Raw genomic sequence first — 18900 nt, forward strand, 5'->3', positions numbered from 1 at the left:
GTCAGCCATAGGAGGAGACGGGAGGCGAAGCAGGGCCATTCCACCAGCCCTCCTGAAAAATGACTTCATTTTTTCCTCTTCGCTTCCCATTTCTATAAACAAAAGTAATTCTTTTAATTTCTGCCTTGGGTAAGCACTCTAGAGGCTCTTCCTATTTTCAAAAGCTACTTTATATAATACAATACAATTGTAAGTAACACTTCTGAAATTTGGAGCAGCCCCAAGCATACTTACACAGGGCAGAAATTAAAATAAATATCTGTAGCCTTGGGTAGGCAGAGCTTGGCTGTGGAGCATCCAGGTTTTATCCTTGCTGTCTTCTACTTGAATGTTAACAAATGAACATTTCCAAGCAAGGTTAGGGAAAAAATACTTCTTAGAGGACGACCAATTTTGACCTGCCTGACCATGAATGGATATATGGATTAGTGCAAAGAGAATTCCATGTAAAGTAGAATATTAGAAGGTCCCACCCAAGCTTCGCCATTTCCATTGTATTGTGAGACGACGACAACAACAACAACAACAATATTTCTTACCCACCTCTCCATTCTGATCGAGGCGGGGAACAACGATAAACAATAAAATACATAATATTCAATTAAAACATAATATACATTGTTAAAAACATCCTAAAAAAATCCTAAAAACATTTTAAAAACATCTTAAAATTCCACTGGATAGGCCTGCTGGAAGACATCAGTCTTTATAGCTTTCTTGAATGCGAGTAGACTGTTAAGTTGACAAGTCTCCTCCAGCAGGCCATTCCACAGTCTAGGAGCAGCAGAAGAGAAGGTCCTCTGGGTAACAGTTGTTAATCTAGCTCTTGCTAGCTGAAGTAGATTTTTCCCAGAGGACCTGAGTCTGCAGGGCGGATTGTACGGGAGAAGGCGATCCTGCAGGTATCCTGGACCCAAACCATGTAGGGCTTTAAAGGTGATAACCAATACTTTATACTTTGCCCGGAAACTAATTGGCAGCCAGTGAAGAGATTTCAAAACCACAACTATCCCAGTCCAGCAACGAAGCTCCTTACCAGAATCTGCAGACAGGTTAAACGCAATTCCAAGATAGAGGAACTTGTCATCGTGGGACTTATCCTCATAGCTCAGATCATTGGTTTCAAAGCCCTCAAGAGCTCGTGTATTTTTTTGCCCCTGGATGTTTCTGGTTCTCTGCTCTTGCTTGATGCTCTGCATTGGAAAAAAGCAAAGGTTCTGTAAAACCTGCGTGGGGGAATTGGTGAGGAAGGAGGAGCTAGTATAAGTTCTCCAACCCTCACAGAGCAGCCTAGGACAAGAGATCCCCAAACCACCGCAAAGGAGATTCCACTGAGCCCAACCGGCGCAATACGTCACAATCTGTGTTAATGGCTGCACAAGCGGAAATCAAGCGCAAGGACTTGAGGCAGCCACCAGCTGCCTCCTGAAGGCATGGCAGCTGTCTGCCTGTGCTATGGCTCCTAGAAGGCATTACTGTGTTTTGGATATTTTGCATGGCCACATGCATTTTAGAAAGGACTATAAGCTGCAACGGAATAAGAGCCGTAACAATGCAAAATATGAAAGCAAAAACTATTCAGCTTTCTAAGAATCTCACTTGAGATTAAAAAAAAAAAACAAAGATGGAGAAAAGTTTCTAGTCCTTATGGCTACAAAGGCCTGCATAAAAGCAAGTGGGCAATGCATGGTGTGGTTTCAGAACCTAGGTGGGCAGCTGAATAAGATTTATAGTGGCCAGGGGTGAAGTTCTGTGCCTCCTCCCCACGACCAGCAGGAAATGATAAAAGTTCCTGCAATACACCATTGCAGAATTATGCCAGTGGAGGATCTCTGCATAAAGTCTGCACAGGTTGCAACACTTAGCCTCTCTTAAGCACAGAGTATACATGGCCCTGATGTTTAGCCAGGGGAATTGTGTGCTGTTCAGCTTACCACCACATACCTCACGCAGTTTGTCCTCAATTGTGCAGATGTAGAGCCAGAGGAAAGCTTGGGCCTTGTCGTCCTGGAGCTGCGCCTCATTCTGGGGGGTCTGCTGCACAGAGTCCAGCAGCCGCAAAGCTTCACGTACGGATTCCAGGGCAGAGCTGCAGAAGAGGAGACCTAAGCTTAGCCAACCGTGCCTTGCATACATCAACTGTAAGGCCCTTCTGGACAAATTGAAAGTCTTCTTTTACAGGGGAGAAACAAGCAGCCTGGCCAACAATGGCTCAGACATAGCGGAGCTGGAACATGTCTTTAGCACCTCAACTATTAGCATAGCATCTTTGGAGAGTCACCTGATCCTCTTAGTGAACTAGGATGAACCTGGAATCAAGGCAAGGGAACCGCATAATATGCAGACTTTCTGGAGTCTTGCAAGACCATAATGCAAGATGCAGACTTATTGGAATTACACAGGGCTTATCCTGAGGATGAATGTTTAGGAACAAACAACACAAGTGTATACCATACATAGCTTTTACACAGCTTATCCCAGATCCACAAGCCTTTTCTTCCGCAGTCCTAAGGATAAAGTTGGAACAGACTCATAATTTGGTTCCCATGCCAAAATGCTGAGGTTTCAAATTCTACAAAGGCCTCTTAGAACAAAGGAACAGATGGAGAGAGCTTAAAGAGGTTCAAAGGGAGCATGTTAAAAAGCTTGTTTGTAACAGAAGAAACTTATGCCCAATTATTCTATGACCCTGTTCAGACGACAGGCTAAGCCACGCGTAATTTGAGCTACACATTATGGCTTAGCCTGTCGTGTGAACCATAACATAGTGCGTCATGTGAACCATTCCAAACCATGGTGGCTGTATAACCACAGTTTAAACACACTCACTAACCATTTGTTGCAAAAGGGTTAGCGGCCTGAACAGGCCCTAAGTGTCTGTTCAGGTCTTACTCCAACCATACAGACTGAAAAGTTGGAAGACATGGGATACGCTGGGCTAGCACTTTTTATTTCTTGGATCTCCAGCTCAAGGAAGAGTTCTCTAGAATACAAATCCATGGAGCTGAACACAAAACTAGTTGCCTGGGGAGATTCCCCAAAACCACTGGGTGTTCTGGGTAGAGGTGGAGGGTTGAATGAACAAGTTTCTAGGCCTCATGGTTATAAATATACGTTTGAACACATGCAGGTACTCTGAAGCTTCCATGTTCAGAAAACAGGCCATTGCTCTTTAATATCCAGCTAAATATTGCTGTCCACTCACTTGACTATGCTCACCCCTTTACCAAAATCTTTGACCCCAGCCACATCACTTGCTAAAAAGCATCAGGCTTCTGCCACAATTCAAAAATGAGTTTTGAAATCAAGACATGCAAATTAAGAAAGCTTATACTAAATGATATTCATATTAATAGGAATGTAGTTTTAAGTACACAATTTGCACTTTGCAGAACAGTATTGGTGTATCATGCTCTATCTGTTCTCCTTCAGTCTTTAAATAGCAACAATTTATTTAAATTTAACTTAGTGTTTTACATTTATCTTGATAAAATTGCCAAGGTTAGCATCTCATAAACACAACCTAAAACAGAGGTTCTCAAACTGACATCTGCAAACCAGAGGTAATCATGAAAACGTTGAGAATAGTTGAAAATAGCTGTTCTTGGCCTTGCTCTTGGGTTTTTTTTCTGACAGAGGTTGAGACCATTTTGACCAGGGATGGATTATTGAAAAAGCTAATAAGGCTCTGGCCTAGGGCTGTGACTTTGATGATATGGAGCTGGGTTTGAAGAAAAAGAGATTATTAAAATATAAGTTATACATGTGCTTTCACTTATATAAGAAAGTGACTTGCCAAGAGCCCCAGCAATTTTCAAGTGATCTCTGGGGGGCGGTGGGGGGGGGGGAGATACCTCCTGGCCACTCACCATTCTGTCTGCTCATTGTAGTCATGATAACAGAGGACCTGTGCCAGCTCCACCAGGATCACAGCCTGCTCATGAACCCAACAGCTGCCTTCCGAACAGATGTCCAGCAGGTCACAGATCACGTTGAAGCGCTCTTGGCCGGTGTCTACCCGCACAGCCTTGTAGGCCTTCAGTTCTTCCCACAGCACTTTCATGAGGACCTCGGCATCTAAGCTGTAGCCTTCCAGGCCCTCCTTCAGAGTCCTGTGTTGAACATACAAGCCAGTCAGGAGCAAGGATTCGAACACAGCCAATGTGGAAAGACTACCAAGCAAGCAAGCCTGGAACTGGGGCAGAGAATCTCCTTCCTCTGAATAGGACCAAGCATGAAACCACTCACTTGGCCCTGCCTCAGGAGGAGTAACCCAGTCCCAGATAACCTCCACCACTGAAAGGGAACATATTGTTAACAAGAATATGTGCGGCTGTTCAGCACCTTGATGGCTTCCTCACAAACAGCATTCTGTTTTCAAAGGGCCTTGCCAGATACCTCCTGATGCTTACAAGCAGGCATTAGCCATCCTCTTGCAGTAATTGTTAGCCCTATCCTAGAGGACTTTCCCCAGTTTTGTTTTTAAGTTAATGGTCATTCCCATATCCTGTGACAGTGCTTTTTCCTTATATTAATTGCATGCCATGTGCCTGACTGAACTGCCTGCCTCAGCCTCATCACGTGACCACCCCTCCTCACTCACCAAGTTCTGGTATGGTTAAAGTGTCTCTCCTCCTCCTTACACCTGTCATCATTTTTTAAGGACTTCATATGACATGTCGCCATCCGCACTTCTAAAGTGAAATGCACTAAACCAGGGGCAGGCAACCTAGAAGCCAAAACATCCAGAGAGACACAAGTTGCCCACCCCTGCACTAAACACCTGAGTCTTTTGCTCCACAAAGTGCTCCAACCCCTTTACCATTATAGCTCCCAATTTGTGTATCTTCCCCCGTACACACCCACTTCTTGCCCAATGTCTACAATATTCTTTTTGAAATTGGGGAACCAGAACTACACACATATGCATGCCCATATGAGTCCCAATTGGGGTGGGTGGGTGTCACATTGTAAGATTTCTAGAGAAAATGCCCACAGGTTGACATATTTTCCCATTGCTAGAGCATTCTTTAGCTGGTTAAACAACGCCTGGCATTGTGTGTCAAAGCCTCTAATGCTTTGGGGATTCAGTTAAATTGGAGGGATTGTTGTTGGAACTAAAGCCCTGTTCACACAAGCCTCCAAGAGATAATCTATGTGCAGTGTAAAGTGGGCTTGTGCCTACTCACCTGGCTGTATCTGCCCCACCTCATATCAAAATGTATAAGAGCCCAACGTTCAAATGTATCCCATATACACGCCTTATCATTACAACCCAATTTTGAGAGGTAATGCTTGCTTGGGTCAGGCCTACATATGTTGGACTTCACCACCACTACCCACATGAAGCAGTGCCTGAAAGTCTGGGAGAAGAGTGAGTGACAATCCTGCCACTAAAAAGACACTTCACGTTTGGAAGTTTATGTGAACAAGATAACAAGTTTGGTGGATTCCATTAAATACTTAATGGAATAATTTAGTTCGAAATCCCACTAAGAATAAAAAAAAACAGCAGACAAGAGTTCCCACTTTATTTGTAGATGGTAATTAAGGAAGGGTTCTTTTGTTCTGTAGCAGAGAGTTCCAATTACAGGGATGAGTTCTATCGCTGAAGTAAAGCAATAGAAAAACTTAAATGGCAAGAAAGGTTACACTAGCCCATTTCCTGTTTTCCTCACTACTAGGATGGGAGCTTAAGTAAAATGCTCTAGTTTCTTCAGGATTAACTGTGTTTCCTTTATCCTAATAAGGATTGAGGGAGCATTTAGTTGGAACACCTTCAATCTCTTGGAGGAACAAGAGGCATAACACAAATAACACAAGTTGTCCTTTATTTTTATCTGCCATGATTTATCTTAACACTAAACATCAGTAAAATGGAGCTTGTATATTTTGTTTTTAAAAACTGACACAAGCGCTGTTTTTACAGTGAAAGGGCAGGATATTTTTTTTCTAGAAGGCGCACACACACACACAACAAATGGTCAAGGACGAATCCAGGAGTTACCCTCAAATTGCCAGTTTCAAGCTGTAATAGACAAATAACACCCTCTATTTTATCACTTATACACCCATCTCTCAATATCCTTCTTACTTTAGTCTCAGGTCATCGACCCCATTTTTGTTGGCATCCATTTTGACATTGACCCAGGAGGAGATTGGCTCTGCCATCTGTTCTGTGATCTTGCTGCGATAAAAAGCCAGCCAGAGTACCACGGCCTGGAGAGCCTCCTCTAACAAGCCAAGCTTCCTGTAGTTTTCTACTTGCAGCTTAAAGCAATTGTGTAGCTGTGAAGAGAACGAAAAACTATCAAGAGGCATAGAATAGAGACTCATCCAACTCCTGCAATCCACAGCCTGAAAGGTAAGAAAAATCCTCCCAATTCTCAAACTAGAGCAAGAACTGTCAAAATTACTCTGAACAACAATTCATCCTTTAAACCAGGAACGGGCAACTTGTGGTCCTCCAGATGTTTCAGCCTACAACTCCCATGACCCTTCATCACTGGCTATGCTGGCTAGGGCTCGTGGGAGTTGTAGGGCAAAAACTTCAAGAGGACCAGAAGTTGCCCACCCAGCCTTAAACTGCCAATTTGCTAAGCCTACTAGTTCAATGTCTTCTGACAGTGACATCCAGATGTCAGGCAGCGGCCTTGTTTTCTAATCCAGTTTCCAAGAAACCTTGGGGATAAAGGTCACTACACTTGTATTCTACGTTTTTTATGATGCAGCTCTAGGCAGTGCCCGGGGTGTGTGTTTCTGTATGATCAAGCCTCCAGCAGCAATTGGATGGCCTACCCTGATGTCATGGACTGCCTGTTCTGTCAATGGAGCTCTGGGTGCCATTGACAGAGGTCAATAATATTTGGAGCGAGGAGGGGAGCAGAGCAAAAGAGCCTAGGGAAGGAACAGGAAAGCAGGCAGGAATGAACCCATGGAAGACAGGAATGAGGTCAAGAAGAGACTGCCAAAGAGCACTGCAATTAACATGTTAGTTTCAATTGGCCAGCCAAATCTTCATTGACAGCCCCCTGAATATTTTTTAAAAAACTTAACACCCATGGGATGGCTTGGGGCAAGGCAGCAATCCTATTTACGTGTGAACATGGAGGGCCTTACTTTTTAAGTAATAGGATCAGACTACAAGAGAGTGATCTGCCAAAGCCCCTAACCACAGGGATTCCAGCCCAGGTCCAAGCTCACTGCTCTACCCGTTACATAATACATTAAATTGGATGTAGGACCTTCTTCACACAAAGCGAAAGCCCGGCCGGAGCTCAGGTAATGCAGCAATCTTTGCTAGCTGATACAACTCCAGCAGTCTAGGAAGCTTCTCCTGTGCCTCCTTCATGCCAGCTTATCAGGCTGCCAGGAAAACATGTCATTACCTTTTCTGTCGGCAAGTCTGGATATTTGAAGAGGTCCTTCTTGCCCAGCCACCTGCAGAAAAGATTCACTAGGGAGTTTGACTCCACATACATCTTATGAGAGTAGAAGCTATAGGCCAACCGGGACACACAGTATGCTGTTAAGAGAACAAAATCAGCCTTAAGCAACCTGTCATGGTTATTCAAACCTACTTTTGCCAGAGAACTACCAAATTAATTACTTGTTTGTCTCCTGAAGAAGAGAGCCGATTGGCCTCCAAATGGCTCAGTAAGCTTCCAACAGGAAGTTCTTTTGCACAAGATCAGCCCGTTCCTTTATACTAGGAAAGAAGGCAAGCCTTAATAAGCCATGACTGTCGTCGACCATTCCTACCTCTGGCTGGTACTGAAGTTTGAACCAGAGCCATCTTTGGAATTAATCAAGGGCAGAAAGGGCAGCAATGTTTGCTTTTATCGAGTGACAAACACCCACACACAGGCAGAGGTCTCTTTTTAAGCCTCTCTTTCTCAGAGTTAACCACGATTTGTGCAACACCTCATTGCTCATACCTATTTGCCTGGGTCAAGATTGCACACAGGCCTAAATAGCTGAGATGCCAAGAAGGAAGTCCAGCAGAACTTTGGTTGCTGTTCACAACACTGGGAGAGGTTAAGGAGCTCTGGCCTGCATCTCAGGCAGGGGTATAGTGCTAAAGTTTGACATACAGGCACTAGGTCGAGTAGAAGAAGGAGGCATGAGTGTGGAAACAGCAATCCTGGCTGCTTTGGCATCAAGGGAGGAAGGACGAAGCTACACCCTCCTCCTCACCCCAGACCTGATTGCTGCCTTACTACCGTCGTTAGCAGTGATAAAGCAGCAATCCAGGCCAGTTGATACTTTATGGCCATGGTTTGTACTGCACTGCCATGGTTTTTTCAGCTGCAGCTGGGGGTGTATGTGCCCAAAGACACATCCCCAAGGAGTCTCCAAAAATGCAGACACAAGCTGTGCTGATCCGTGTCAATGAGCCACTCCTAATCATTTCTCCACTAGGAGCAGGGCTTTTGTAAAGCTAATGGGTCTCAATTGCCCATTCAAGACCAAGCCACCATTTCCTCCTAAACCTTCTCCTCATCTCTCATTCTCTCTTACTGTCAATGATGTTACGCTTACTCCAGTCACGGTAGCTCGTAGTCTTGGCTTTATGTTTGATTCCTCGCTCTCCTTTATTCCTCATATTGAGGCAGTAGCTAAATCCTGTCGTTTTTTCCTGTATAATATTGCCAGGATTCGATCATTTTTGTCTGTCTCTTCTGCCAAGACTCTTGTTCATGCATTGGTTATTTCTCGGTTGGACTACTGCAACCTTCTTCTCACTGGCCTTCCTTCTTCTCACATCAGTCCGTTGGTTTCTGTTCACCACTCTGCTGCTAAGATCATCTTCTTGGCTCGCTGCTCTGACCATGTTACTCCGCTTCTGAAATCTCTTCATTGGCTTCCGATTCACTTCAGAATCCAATATAAACTTCTCCTGTTGACCTTCAAAGCTTTTCACGGTCTAGCTCCTTCCTATCTCTCCTCTCTCATCTCACACTATTGCCCCGCTCGTGCTCTTCGCTCCTCTGATGCCTTCTGTCTGTTCGGCTGTCTCCTTGGACTCAGCTGTCTCCTTCTTTAATTCCTCCTTATCTTCAACTCTTGATAATCTTGCTCCATCTACAACTCGGATAGTTCGCCCTTCTCAACCCCAACCGTGGCTCACCTCTTCCCTCCGCTACCTTCGCTCTTGTTCCCGGGCAGCTGAACGCCTTTGGCGTAAGACCAGGGACCGGGCAGACTTTGTCCATTACAAATTTGTACTCTCCTCTTTCTCTTCTGCCATCTCACTGGCCAAACAGCAGTACTACTCAACGCTGATCCAGTCAAATGCTAGGCATCCTCAGCGGCTCTTTGCGTCCTTCAATTCTCTTCTGAAGCCTAATCCGCAATCTCTCCCCGCCTCTCTGTCTGCTAATAACTTTGCCTCTTTTTTCAATGCTAAAATCCAAACTATCCGCTCTGATCTGGCCAGCTCTGCTCCTCTTCCAGTTCCTGTTCCTCATCTGTCAGCTCCTCCTGCAAATTTCTCTGCGTTTCCTTCGGTCTCTGCGGATGAACTGTCTACAATACTGCGCTCTTCGAAGCCTTCCACTTGTTCTCGTGATCCGATTCCTTCTCGCGTCTTTATTAATCTTATTCCTGCTATCCTCCCTTCCTTGCTACATATTATTAATCTTTCACCGTCCTCTGGTTCATTTCCTTCTGCTTTTAAACATGCTACAGTCTCTCCCATTCCCAAGAAACCTACTCTTGATAGGCTCTCTCTGTCTAACTACCGACCTGTCTCTTTGTTGCCGTTTGTTTCAAAGATCCTGGAGCGTGCGGTCTACTCTCGTTGTCTTGACTTTCTTTCTAGTAACTCTGCTTTGGATCCATTTCAATCTGGATTCCGTCCTCTGCATTCCACCGAAACAGCCCTTACTAAGATCACCAATGATCTCCTTATTGCCAAGTCTAAAGGCCATTATTCCGTTCTTATTCTCCTTGATCTAACTGCAGCCTTTGACACGGTTGATCATGATCTTCTCTTAGATTCCCTTCATGACCTTGGATTTTGTGGCTCTGTCTATAACTGGTTTGCCTCCTATCTAGCGGGTTGCTCTTTCAGCGTGTTGACTAATGGCAGCTCGTCTTCCTCCTTTCCCCTTTCAGTAGGGGTTCCGCAAGGCTCGGTGCTTGGCCCGTTGTTGTTTTCCTTATACATGTTGCCCTTGGGCAAGCTTATTCAATCTCATGGCCTCCAATATCATCTGTACGCCGATGATACACAACTATATCTGTCATCTCCGGAACTTTCTCCTGATGTTCACGATCGTATCTCGGCATGTCTTTCAGATATCTCAGCTTGGCTGCTTCATCGTCGCTTGAAGCTTAACATGGCAAAGACTGAATTGCTTGTTTTTCCTCCTAAACCTTCTCCTCATCTCTCATTCTCTCTTACTGTCAATGATGTTACGCTTACTCCGGTCAAGGAAGCTCGTAGCCTTGGCTTTATCTTCGACTCCTCGCTCTCCTTTATTCCTCATATTGAGGCAGTAGCTAAATCTTGTCGATTTTTCCTGTATAATATTGCCAGGATTCGATCATTTTTGTCTGTCTCTTCTGCCAAGACGCTTGTTCATGCACTGGTTATTTCACGGTTGGACTACTGCAACCTTCTTCTCTCTGGCCTTCCTTCTTCTCACATCAGTCCGTTGGTTTCTGTTCACCACTCTGCCGCAAAGATCATCTTCTTAGCTCGCCGCTCCGACCATGTTACTTCGCTTCTGAAATCTCTTCATTGGCTTCCAATTCACTTCAGAATCCAATATAAACTTCTCCTGTTAACCTTCAAAGCTTTTCACGGTCTAGCTCCTTCCTATCTCTCCTCTCTCATCTCACACTATTGCCCCGCTCGTGCTCTTCGCTCCTCTGATGCCATATTTCTCGCCTGCCCAAGGGCCTCTACTTCCCTTGCTCGGCTTCGTCCATTTTCATCTGCTGCCCCTTACGCCTGGAACACTCTTCCAGAACATTTGAGAACTACAAGTTCAACCACAGCTTTTAAAGCTCAACTAAAAACTTTTCTTTTTCCTAAAGCTTTTAAAACTTGATGTTGTGCAGACTTCTACTGTTACTTTCTACTGTTAGTTTTTCCCTACCCTGTGCCTGTTTACCCTACCCTGTACCTGTTTGCATTCTCTTCCCCTCCTTATTGTTTTACTATGATTTTATTAGATTGTAAGCCTATGCGGCAGGGTCTTGCTATTTACTGTTTTACTCTGTACAGCACCATGTACATTGATGGTGCTATATAAATAAATAATAATAATAATAATAATAATAATAATAATAATAAATGTTTCTCGCCTGCCCAAAGATCTCTACTTCCCTTGCTCGGCTTCGTCCATTTTCTTCTGCTGCCCCTTACGCCTGGAACGCTCTACCAGAACATTTGAGAACTACAAGTTCAACCGCAGCTTTTAAAGCTCAGCTAAAAACTTTTCTTTTTCCTAAAGCTTTTAAAACTTGATTTTGTTCTGACTTTATACTGTTAGTTTTACCCTACCCAGTGCCTGTTTACCCTACCTTGTGCCTGTTTGTTTTCTCTTCCCCTCCTTATTGTTTTATTATGGTTTTATTAGAATGTAAGCCTATGCGGCAGGGTCTTGCTATTTACTGTTTTACTCTGTACAGCACCATGTACATTGATGGTGCTATATAAATAAATAAATAAATAAATAATAATAATAATAATAATAATAATAATAATAGCCACTGTGAAGTTTGCAGCTAAGCTCAGAGGGAAGCTGAGGGTGCTGGCGGCGGCTGATGATTTCAGCATCCCAACTAATCAAAAGGTTGCACTGCTTCGACCCTGTGAGCCCTGGTTCCATGCAAACACTAGTCTCAAAATAGTGTTTTGAGATTTCCAAGATTTCCAAGGAATTCCTTGATGTAGTCAGTTAGTCATCATTGATCTTGGCTATCAGAATATTAGCGGCATCCGCTGTCTCCAAGTTCCACGGCGATTCAACTGATCAATGCGATCAGGATTGAGGAGGGAAAGCTCCAGACCTCAGATAGAGAGATCTAACAACAAAGAACCCATTCTTATTTCATTCTCCTTAGGAAGGGCAACGCCTCCAACAAATCAAGGCATTGCTACACCTGCCCACCTATTAAAGTGGACAGCTGGAGAAAGACAGCTGTCTTGCCTTGGACACCAACCTGAGAGATCCAGGTATTCAGCCTGCTCTCTGTCAGGAAGATCTTCTAGCATATCCAGCATCCAGGTAACAAACCTCTGAAGGCACACCACCAACTGCGGCAGACCTGGAGATTCGGGCCCCTGAGAGGAAAAACACAGGCTTTAGGCATAGAAGCAAGAGTAAGAACGTCAAGAGCCAACTAACATTTCATCACAGAGCATCTGCAACAGAGAGCAGACCATCCCCTTGAGCCATCTTTGACCTCAATGCTCAACAGCATCTAGGAACAAATTATGCAGATCTAGTGAGACTTTCCCATACTGTACCATTTCAGACTGCAGATGGAAGGAAAAGTTGCAGGTTTGAGCATCCAAACTCAGAAACACCTTCCTGCACATGTCAAGGAAGCTACCTCATATGTTTCTATTAGGGCCGGAGTGGGGAACCTCAGGCCCACGGGCCAAATGCAGCCCTCCTGAAGCACCCTTCCCTTGGTCCCACCTCCTTTCCCCAACCACTGATTGGTTTCCCAGATTTTGCAGTCCCCCCATTCTACAAAGGTGACATGCCTCTCCCAAGGCTTAGTTACTGACAGTAAGAGCTTTAAGCTACGTCAGTACTTTTGTCCCTGCGCCCTTTGGCCCCACTGAAATGTGGCTCCCACAGAGTTTCTCTGAAATGGAATCTGGCCCTCAGGCTGAAAGAGGTTCCCCACCCCTGGAATCACCAGTGTTCTCCTTTTCTTAGCCACATTCCAACCCTTCCTTCCCAAAATTAAACCACTGCACAGTGCTGGGACCCACTGTTTCCAGCTGCCTTGTGGTCACCAGGTATTTGGGGGAATGTGCCCCCTCTCTTAGATGCTGCTTCGCAGGCACACAGAAGGAGCAAGAAGCCTAATTACTTTCCGAGAGCCTCTACCCAGCACGACTGTGGCAACAAGCTCTTGCGACCTTCCTCTGTGGCTCTTAATCCTTTAAGGTCTGCTACTTCTTTACTCTTCCCCTTTACATCTGTGCCTGTGTCCCAAGCAGCTGATAAGAGATCAGAAGACTTAAATATCTCCTCTTTTGGGAATCTGGGCAAGGGCTGGGGGGCTCAGTATCAGGTGTTTTTATCAGTTCATGGTTTAAAATTTTTACCATTAAACTGCATTTATTAGGCCTTGCTACGGGTTTCCTCCGCACACAAGATTATTGTGTCATAAAACCTAATTCAGAACCTCAGATTAAGGATATTGATTTTCAATATTCTATACTAAATGCTCGCAGATCTGACTCTCCAATACATTTCGGTTTAACTTTTGAATTCCCTAGACATAACAGATATCTGGATAATTTAACGACCCCAAGTACTGGCATGTCTTCTCTAGGGCTAGATTTAATTGTCTCTTTCTGCAATATTGGAACAATGTTACTGGAGTGTCCCATATGAGGATCGCTTGTATCCCTGCGGAGATGAAATAGCTGAAACTTCAGGTTATTTTTTTTAAAGGTAGCCTTCATAGGGAGGAACGTAATAGGCTACATTGCCCTATTATAAGAAAATGCCCTGGAAGGACATCGGAACAGTATTTGGAACATTTCTTGACTGGTACAAACAAATCAATGGCAGAGTTAGTGGCTAAATTCCTCTTCTCTATTCACAGATCTTGTAAATTATTGCTTCATCCTAATTTGTAACTAGTATTGTTTTACTTTTTGTATTACATCATGTTTTAATTATGATCATATATTTTAAATGTGTATGTTTTAATGACTACTCCTCAGCTTGCTGTGTAATGAATTACTGGTTGTTTTTATTGATTACAATTCACTGTTTTAATGGGTTTGTGACCGCATAATAAAATGAACTGAAGGTGTTTACTCTACTTCTATGGCTAGGTTTGCCCTATTTGTAGCCCATTCATCTTCACATCAGATGGTTCTCAAGTCTACCCCAACAAGAAAGTATGAGGTTAGACATAACATTGGCTATCGATGATCACAAGTACTAATTTCTTGCCAAGGAGAATCTAATTTTGATAGAGAACTAATACGTGTAGAAATCACTTTTTTAAGAATCTTGATATGATTTTTGCTGTTTGCAAAGAGTTGGGAAGGACACCATGGAATGGTATCCTATTTTGAACCCTGTTCCAACACGGAGTATAATCTAAGTATCCGAAAAGCAGATGGATAGAACAAAAGAAAGCCATATTAAAGAAAAAGCTCAATGGCAGCAGTACCTACAATTCTCGTTTGTTCCAACATGAGAACACAGCATGATCCTATTTGCCAAATGTAGAAATATTAAGGTACATCAACTCTAATCCAAGAGCATGCACATAACTAGAATACAATAGTAGCAGACAAATAAACACTATTTATTCTTCCCCTGCATTAAGCTGTTACCTAACAACTTATCACTTACACACATATTTGTTGGTATGACTATAAGATATTAAGAATTTTGTGTCAGCTATCAATTTGTCTATCAATTCTACGTTGAACTACAGAACTTTACAGAATCAAAAGTTACTCATTCAAGGTACAAGGCTGGGCCACCACATCCCACTATATTTCTTTTACTATTCCATTTAGCCCAGAACTGTCTACTCTGACTGGGAGTAGCAATCCAATACCTCTCCAGCCAAGGATCTTTCACAGCCTTACCACCAGCCCTTTGACAGCAGATACTGGAGACTAAGCCTTGTACTTTATAGATGCAAAGCATGTCCTCAACCAGTGAGCCAGCAGAGATTTAAGGGACCCACACCCTTATTCAGCCCAAAGATGAAAACCTCAGTCTTATTTCTATACACTCACTGGAGCCTTCTCTTATCTATCCAAGATTCCACAGGGCCAATGCAGCCCTTCAGTTTCCCATACCTGCACAATCTGAAGAGAGTCATATACCACAGTTGTGTACAACTGGAAGTAGTGATACAGCAACTTTGTTAGAGCTTGCTGCCGTTTCATAGTATCTGGTGGGACCTGTGAAAGAAAAATGAGACAGAAAAGACTTAAATAATCCCACAACAAGCCTTCACAAGGTTATTCAGGCTTTAATTGGTTGAAACCCCCTCCTGAAAATGTTACACTGACATATTAACATTGGCAGAGGAACTGTGCTTCCTGACCAATTTTGGTTATTCGTACCATTTATTGATTTACCTCACTCTTGGTCAACTTTACCAAGCTTTTCCACCAGGCTTCCTCAACCTGTTCTCTAGATGTTTTGGGCTACAAAAACATCTTGGTCATTGGCTCTGTTGGCTAGGACTGATGGGAGTTGAAATCCAAAATATCTGGAGTGTACCAGGTTGGAGAAGATGTTTTAAACCACCTCCAGTGTGCAATGCAGAAGATGGAATAGTGGAAAACAGGTGGGAAACTAAGCTTTCCTAGGATGTGGCTCAAATATTTGTATTCTGCAAATTGAATTCTGTATCACACATGTGCACACACAACAATTGCAATAGGCTCTGCTTTTAAAACCAGCTTTCTTGACCTCATGATAGCAGAGCAAGGATACTGAAATACCTTTCCTTCCCACTTATCCACATAGCCTGCTCAATTTCCATATCAATACTCCTCTCATGACACAAAATAGTTTTGAAAGCCACAAGTGTTCTTGACTAAGCCACATTTGCTTTCCTCAGCAGGATTTGAATTTGGAGCGGTGCAAGAGAATAACTTTCCAGTCCCTGGCCTTTCACAGCTGCCCTCGGTATGACACCCAGGGCTGTATGCAAAAGTGTAGAAAAACAGTTTGCTTACCACATGCAGCAGCTTGCTGAGCAGCCTGAAGTAACTTTCCATGAAGTCAGAGATCCTGAGAAGGTCTTGCAAGTTAAAGAGTCTCCATTTACTCTTTGTGGCATGTCTGTACAAAGGGATGAAGAGCAACTGGCAGCTTTCAGCCAGCAGTCTAAGGAGGGGCTCTTGAGTGCCAGCTGAGTTTAGAGCCTCAGCTACTTGGGTGAAAAAAGCCCCCACTGAGCTCTCAGCAAAGGCCAATAAATGGTTCAGTTCAATGCCAGAAGAGAGAATGCCTAACGTGGTACTGAACAAATTGCTCTTGCCACTGAACCTTCTCAAGTAGCCAGCAGATTCCTGGAGAACTTCTTTGCTCTGTCTGAAGCAGCCACTTTTGCAGAGGTAACGACACCTGATGACCATGAGCTCAAAGACACAGAGGCAGTCCTGGAAGGCCAAAGGCTGGTTCACCCCTTTTCTTTCCAAAAGGGCGGCAACCAGATGGCGGGAGAACTCCTCACTGAGAAAACAGGCTTCTTCCCCGCTCAATGGGCTCCGCTGGGCCTCAAATGTAACAGCTGCAGCAGACGCATTCCGGGCTACCATGGAGGTAAAGAACGGAGGCTCCTGGACCAAATTGGTAGGGGTGTCGGGCTCTAAAAGCACCAAGAAGCGTACTGCCTGCAGCTGGGTGGAGAGCACAGCTCTGAACTCTGCAGGAGCCTTGTCTGCTTTACCCACGGCATCTGTACTCTTCCACAGCAAACTAAAGGCACTTTTGGCAATAGATACATAGTCACAGGAAGGCACCTGGGGAGGCTGGTACTTCAATAGGTCAGTATAAAGGAGATGAGCAAACTTCAGGCAGGTATCGGATGGGCCCTGAGCAGCAACAGCCCTCAGCAAGTGATACAGCAACCTTTCTAAATAAAGGGGGACATACTGGAGCCTAGCTGCGACGTAACCATGATAGGCCATCTCGACTAAGTCCTGGAGGTTTTTGAAGTGAGCAGGGCAGTCCAACCCTTCCCCAAACCTGTGGATACAAGCCCGTAGGATTCTGTCGCATGCTGTCATCTGTTTGGAGGCCTGACTTGTACCATCTGCATTTTTTGCTCCACAGATGAGACATTCCTGAAAATAAGAGGTGGTTTTAAACGTCAGCATGTGTGCTGCTTTTTTAAAAAAAAACCTGACAAAAGCATTCCACAATATTTACATATTTTAAACTTTACAAAATTCCTTAATTAATTTGCATCCCACATTTCCACCAATAAAAAAATAAAAAAATGTGCTCAAGGCAACTGACAATAAAACCCAGATTAGCAAATGGAATTAAAATATACCATAACAAAGAAATTAAACACAATAATAAAAGAAATAAACAGCACCAATGAAAAACTTCTTCAGGAACAAACCAGGTTTTATGCAAAAGGTGTACCTGAATAAAAATATTTTTGTCTGCTAGCAAAAAGACAACGAAGAGGGAGCCAATTTGACCTCCCTCAGCAGGGAGTTCTAGAACCTGGGAGCAGCCACTGAGAAGGCCCTTGCCTGGGTCACCACCAAGCATGCCTCAGAAGGCAACGAGACTGAGAGAAGGGGCTCCCCCAAAGATCTTAAAAATCCTGGCAGGCTCATGTAGGAGAAGGTGGTCTTTCAAGTAGCCTGTTCTCAAGCTGCATAATGGCTTTATAGGTCATAACAAGCACTTTGACTTTTACCCAGAAACAAATTAATAGCCAGTGAAGCTGTAGCAAACAAAAATGGTCAGATATATTTGTGTCTGTGCTGTCTCTTTATAAGTTTGTATGTAAATGGTGTTTTATACTATGTATAATGTATTTTTGACAGGGGGGTTCATCTTTGTAAGCCACCAAGAGAGCTTTGGCTATTGGGCAGTATAGAAATATAATAAATGAGATGAATAAAATGAAACATAACAAGGGAGTCACATTCTCCCTGTCAACAGTCTAGCCACAACATTCTGGACTCTTCTGCAATTGGGTGAAGATGTGTGCAAGAACAGTATTTAAGAAGAGAGGCTGTAATATCACACATCATACCCACTCTCCCATTTGGAAAAGTGACATTTCTTTTCCAGGTACCTCAGGAAGACTGTGACACCTCCACCCCTGCTAGTCACTGGTGAATTAAGCATCCCAGTGCTAGCAGTGTTCAGCTAGATGTCTCCAGGAAGCTCTCAACTCATTTGACACCCCCCCCCCAAAAAAACACTGGCATATTTAGAGGTAAACTGCTCCTCAACCTGGAGGTTCTATTTGCCTATTCCAAATAATAGCCACCATAAGCCCATCTTCCATGAACTTGTTTTAAAGCCATCAAAGCCAGCAGCTATCAAGACATCTTACAATCTTACCTTTAGCTCCAACAACAAAGCCAGAGTTTCCTCAGGAGTGCTGATCTGAGCCACAAAATCCACACCTTTGAAGAACTTCATCTTGCATCCTGCAGGAAGGGAAGATGCATTATTAGCCTATACACAAGAGTTGCGCCAAACCTGTTCTAAACATACTTCTTTATCTCCTATCTCAGCCTGGTCCAAATGCACTCTTATATTTCTCCACCCCATCCCCAATCCCTACCCTATTACAGCAGTACAGAAGCATTACCATCTCTCTGGGTCACGTCTCTCCCCTATCAGCCCTGCAGCAGCAATATTTATTTACACCCAAATAACGGACTCAATTTTAATAGGAGCAACAGTTCGTTGGCAGAAGCTGGGAAGCTATGGAGCAGAAACGCCCAACTAGATCAACTTATGTTAAGCAAAGGGATGAAATCACATAGATTCCCAAATCTGGACTGCTATCCCATAAGTCTCTTGTATTTCTTGCACACCACTTCCTCTCACGAAATCTAGAAACAACTCCGCCGCCTGGGGCTGCAAACACTTAGGAATATTTTAGAACCCAAGCTTGAAACACGAATCGTTCTACTTTATGTAACTACAAGGCTCAGACATAAGGGCCAAATCTTTA

The 18900-nt window shown here is 43.8% G+C and overlaps 1 protein-coding gene across 1 annotated transcript in view; it reads right to left on the reverse strand.

Annotated features, from left to right (window-relative positions):
• ESPL1 (extra spindle pole bodies like 1, separase) overlaps nt 1-18359 on the reverse strand; it is a 61589-nt gene extending 43230 nt beyond the window's left edge. Inside the window, exons 1-9 of the mRNA XM_063123107.1 lie at nt 18279-18359; nt 15920-17032; nt 15029-15133; nt 12178-12298; nt 7389-7525; nt 6095-6288; nt 3870-4112; nt 1945-2089; nt 1037-1193 (exon numbers count right to left, since the gene is read on the reverse strand). Coding sequence (XP_062979177.1) covers nt 1037-1193; nt 1945-2089; nt 3870-4112; nt 6095-6288; nt 7389-7525; nt 12178-12298; nt 15029-15133; nt 15920-17032; nt 18279-18359 — 2296 coding nt within the window. The remainder of the gene's footprint in view (nt 1-1036; nt 1194-1944; nt 2090-3869; nt 4113-6094; nt 6289-7388; nt 7526-12177; nt 12299-15028; nt 15134-15919; nt 17033-18278) is intronic.
• Between the last annotated feature and the right edge of the window lie 541 nt (nt 18360-18900).

Source organism: Elgaria multicarinata, chromosome 3 (genome assembly GCF_023053635.1).
Source record: "Elgaria multicarinata webbii isolate HBS135686 ecotype San Diego chromosome 3, rElgMul1.1.pri, whole genome shotgun sequence".
Taxonomy (NCBI): domain Eukaryota; kingdom Metazoa; phylum Chordata; class Lepidosauria; order Squamata; family Anguidae; genus Elgaria; species Elgaria multicarinata.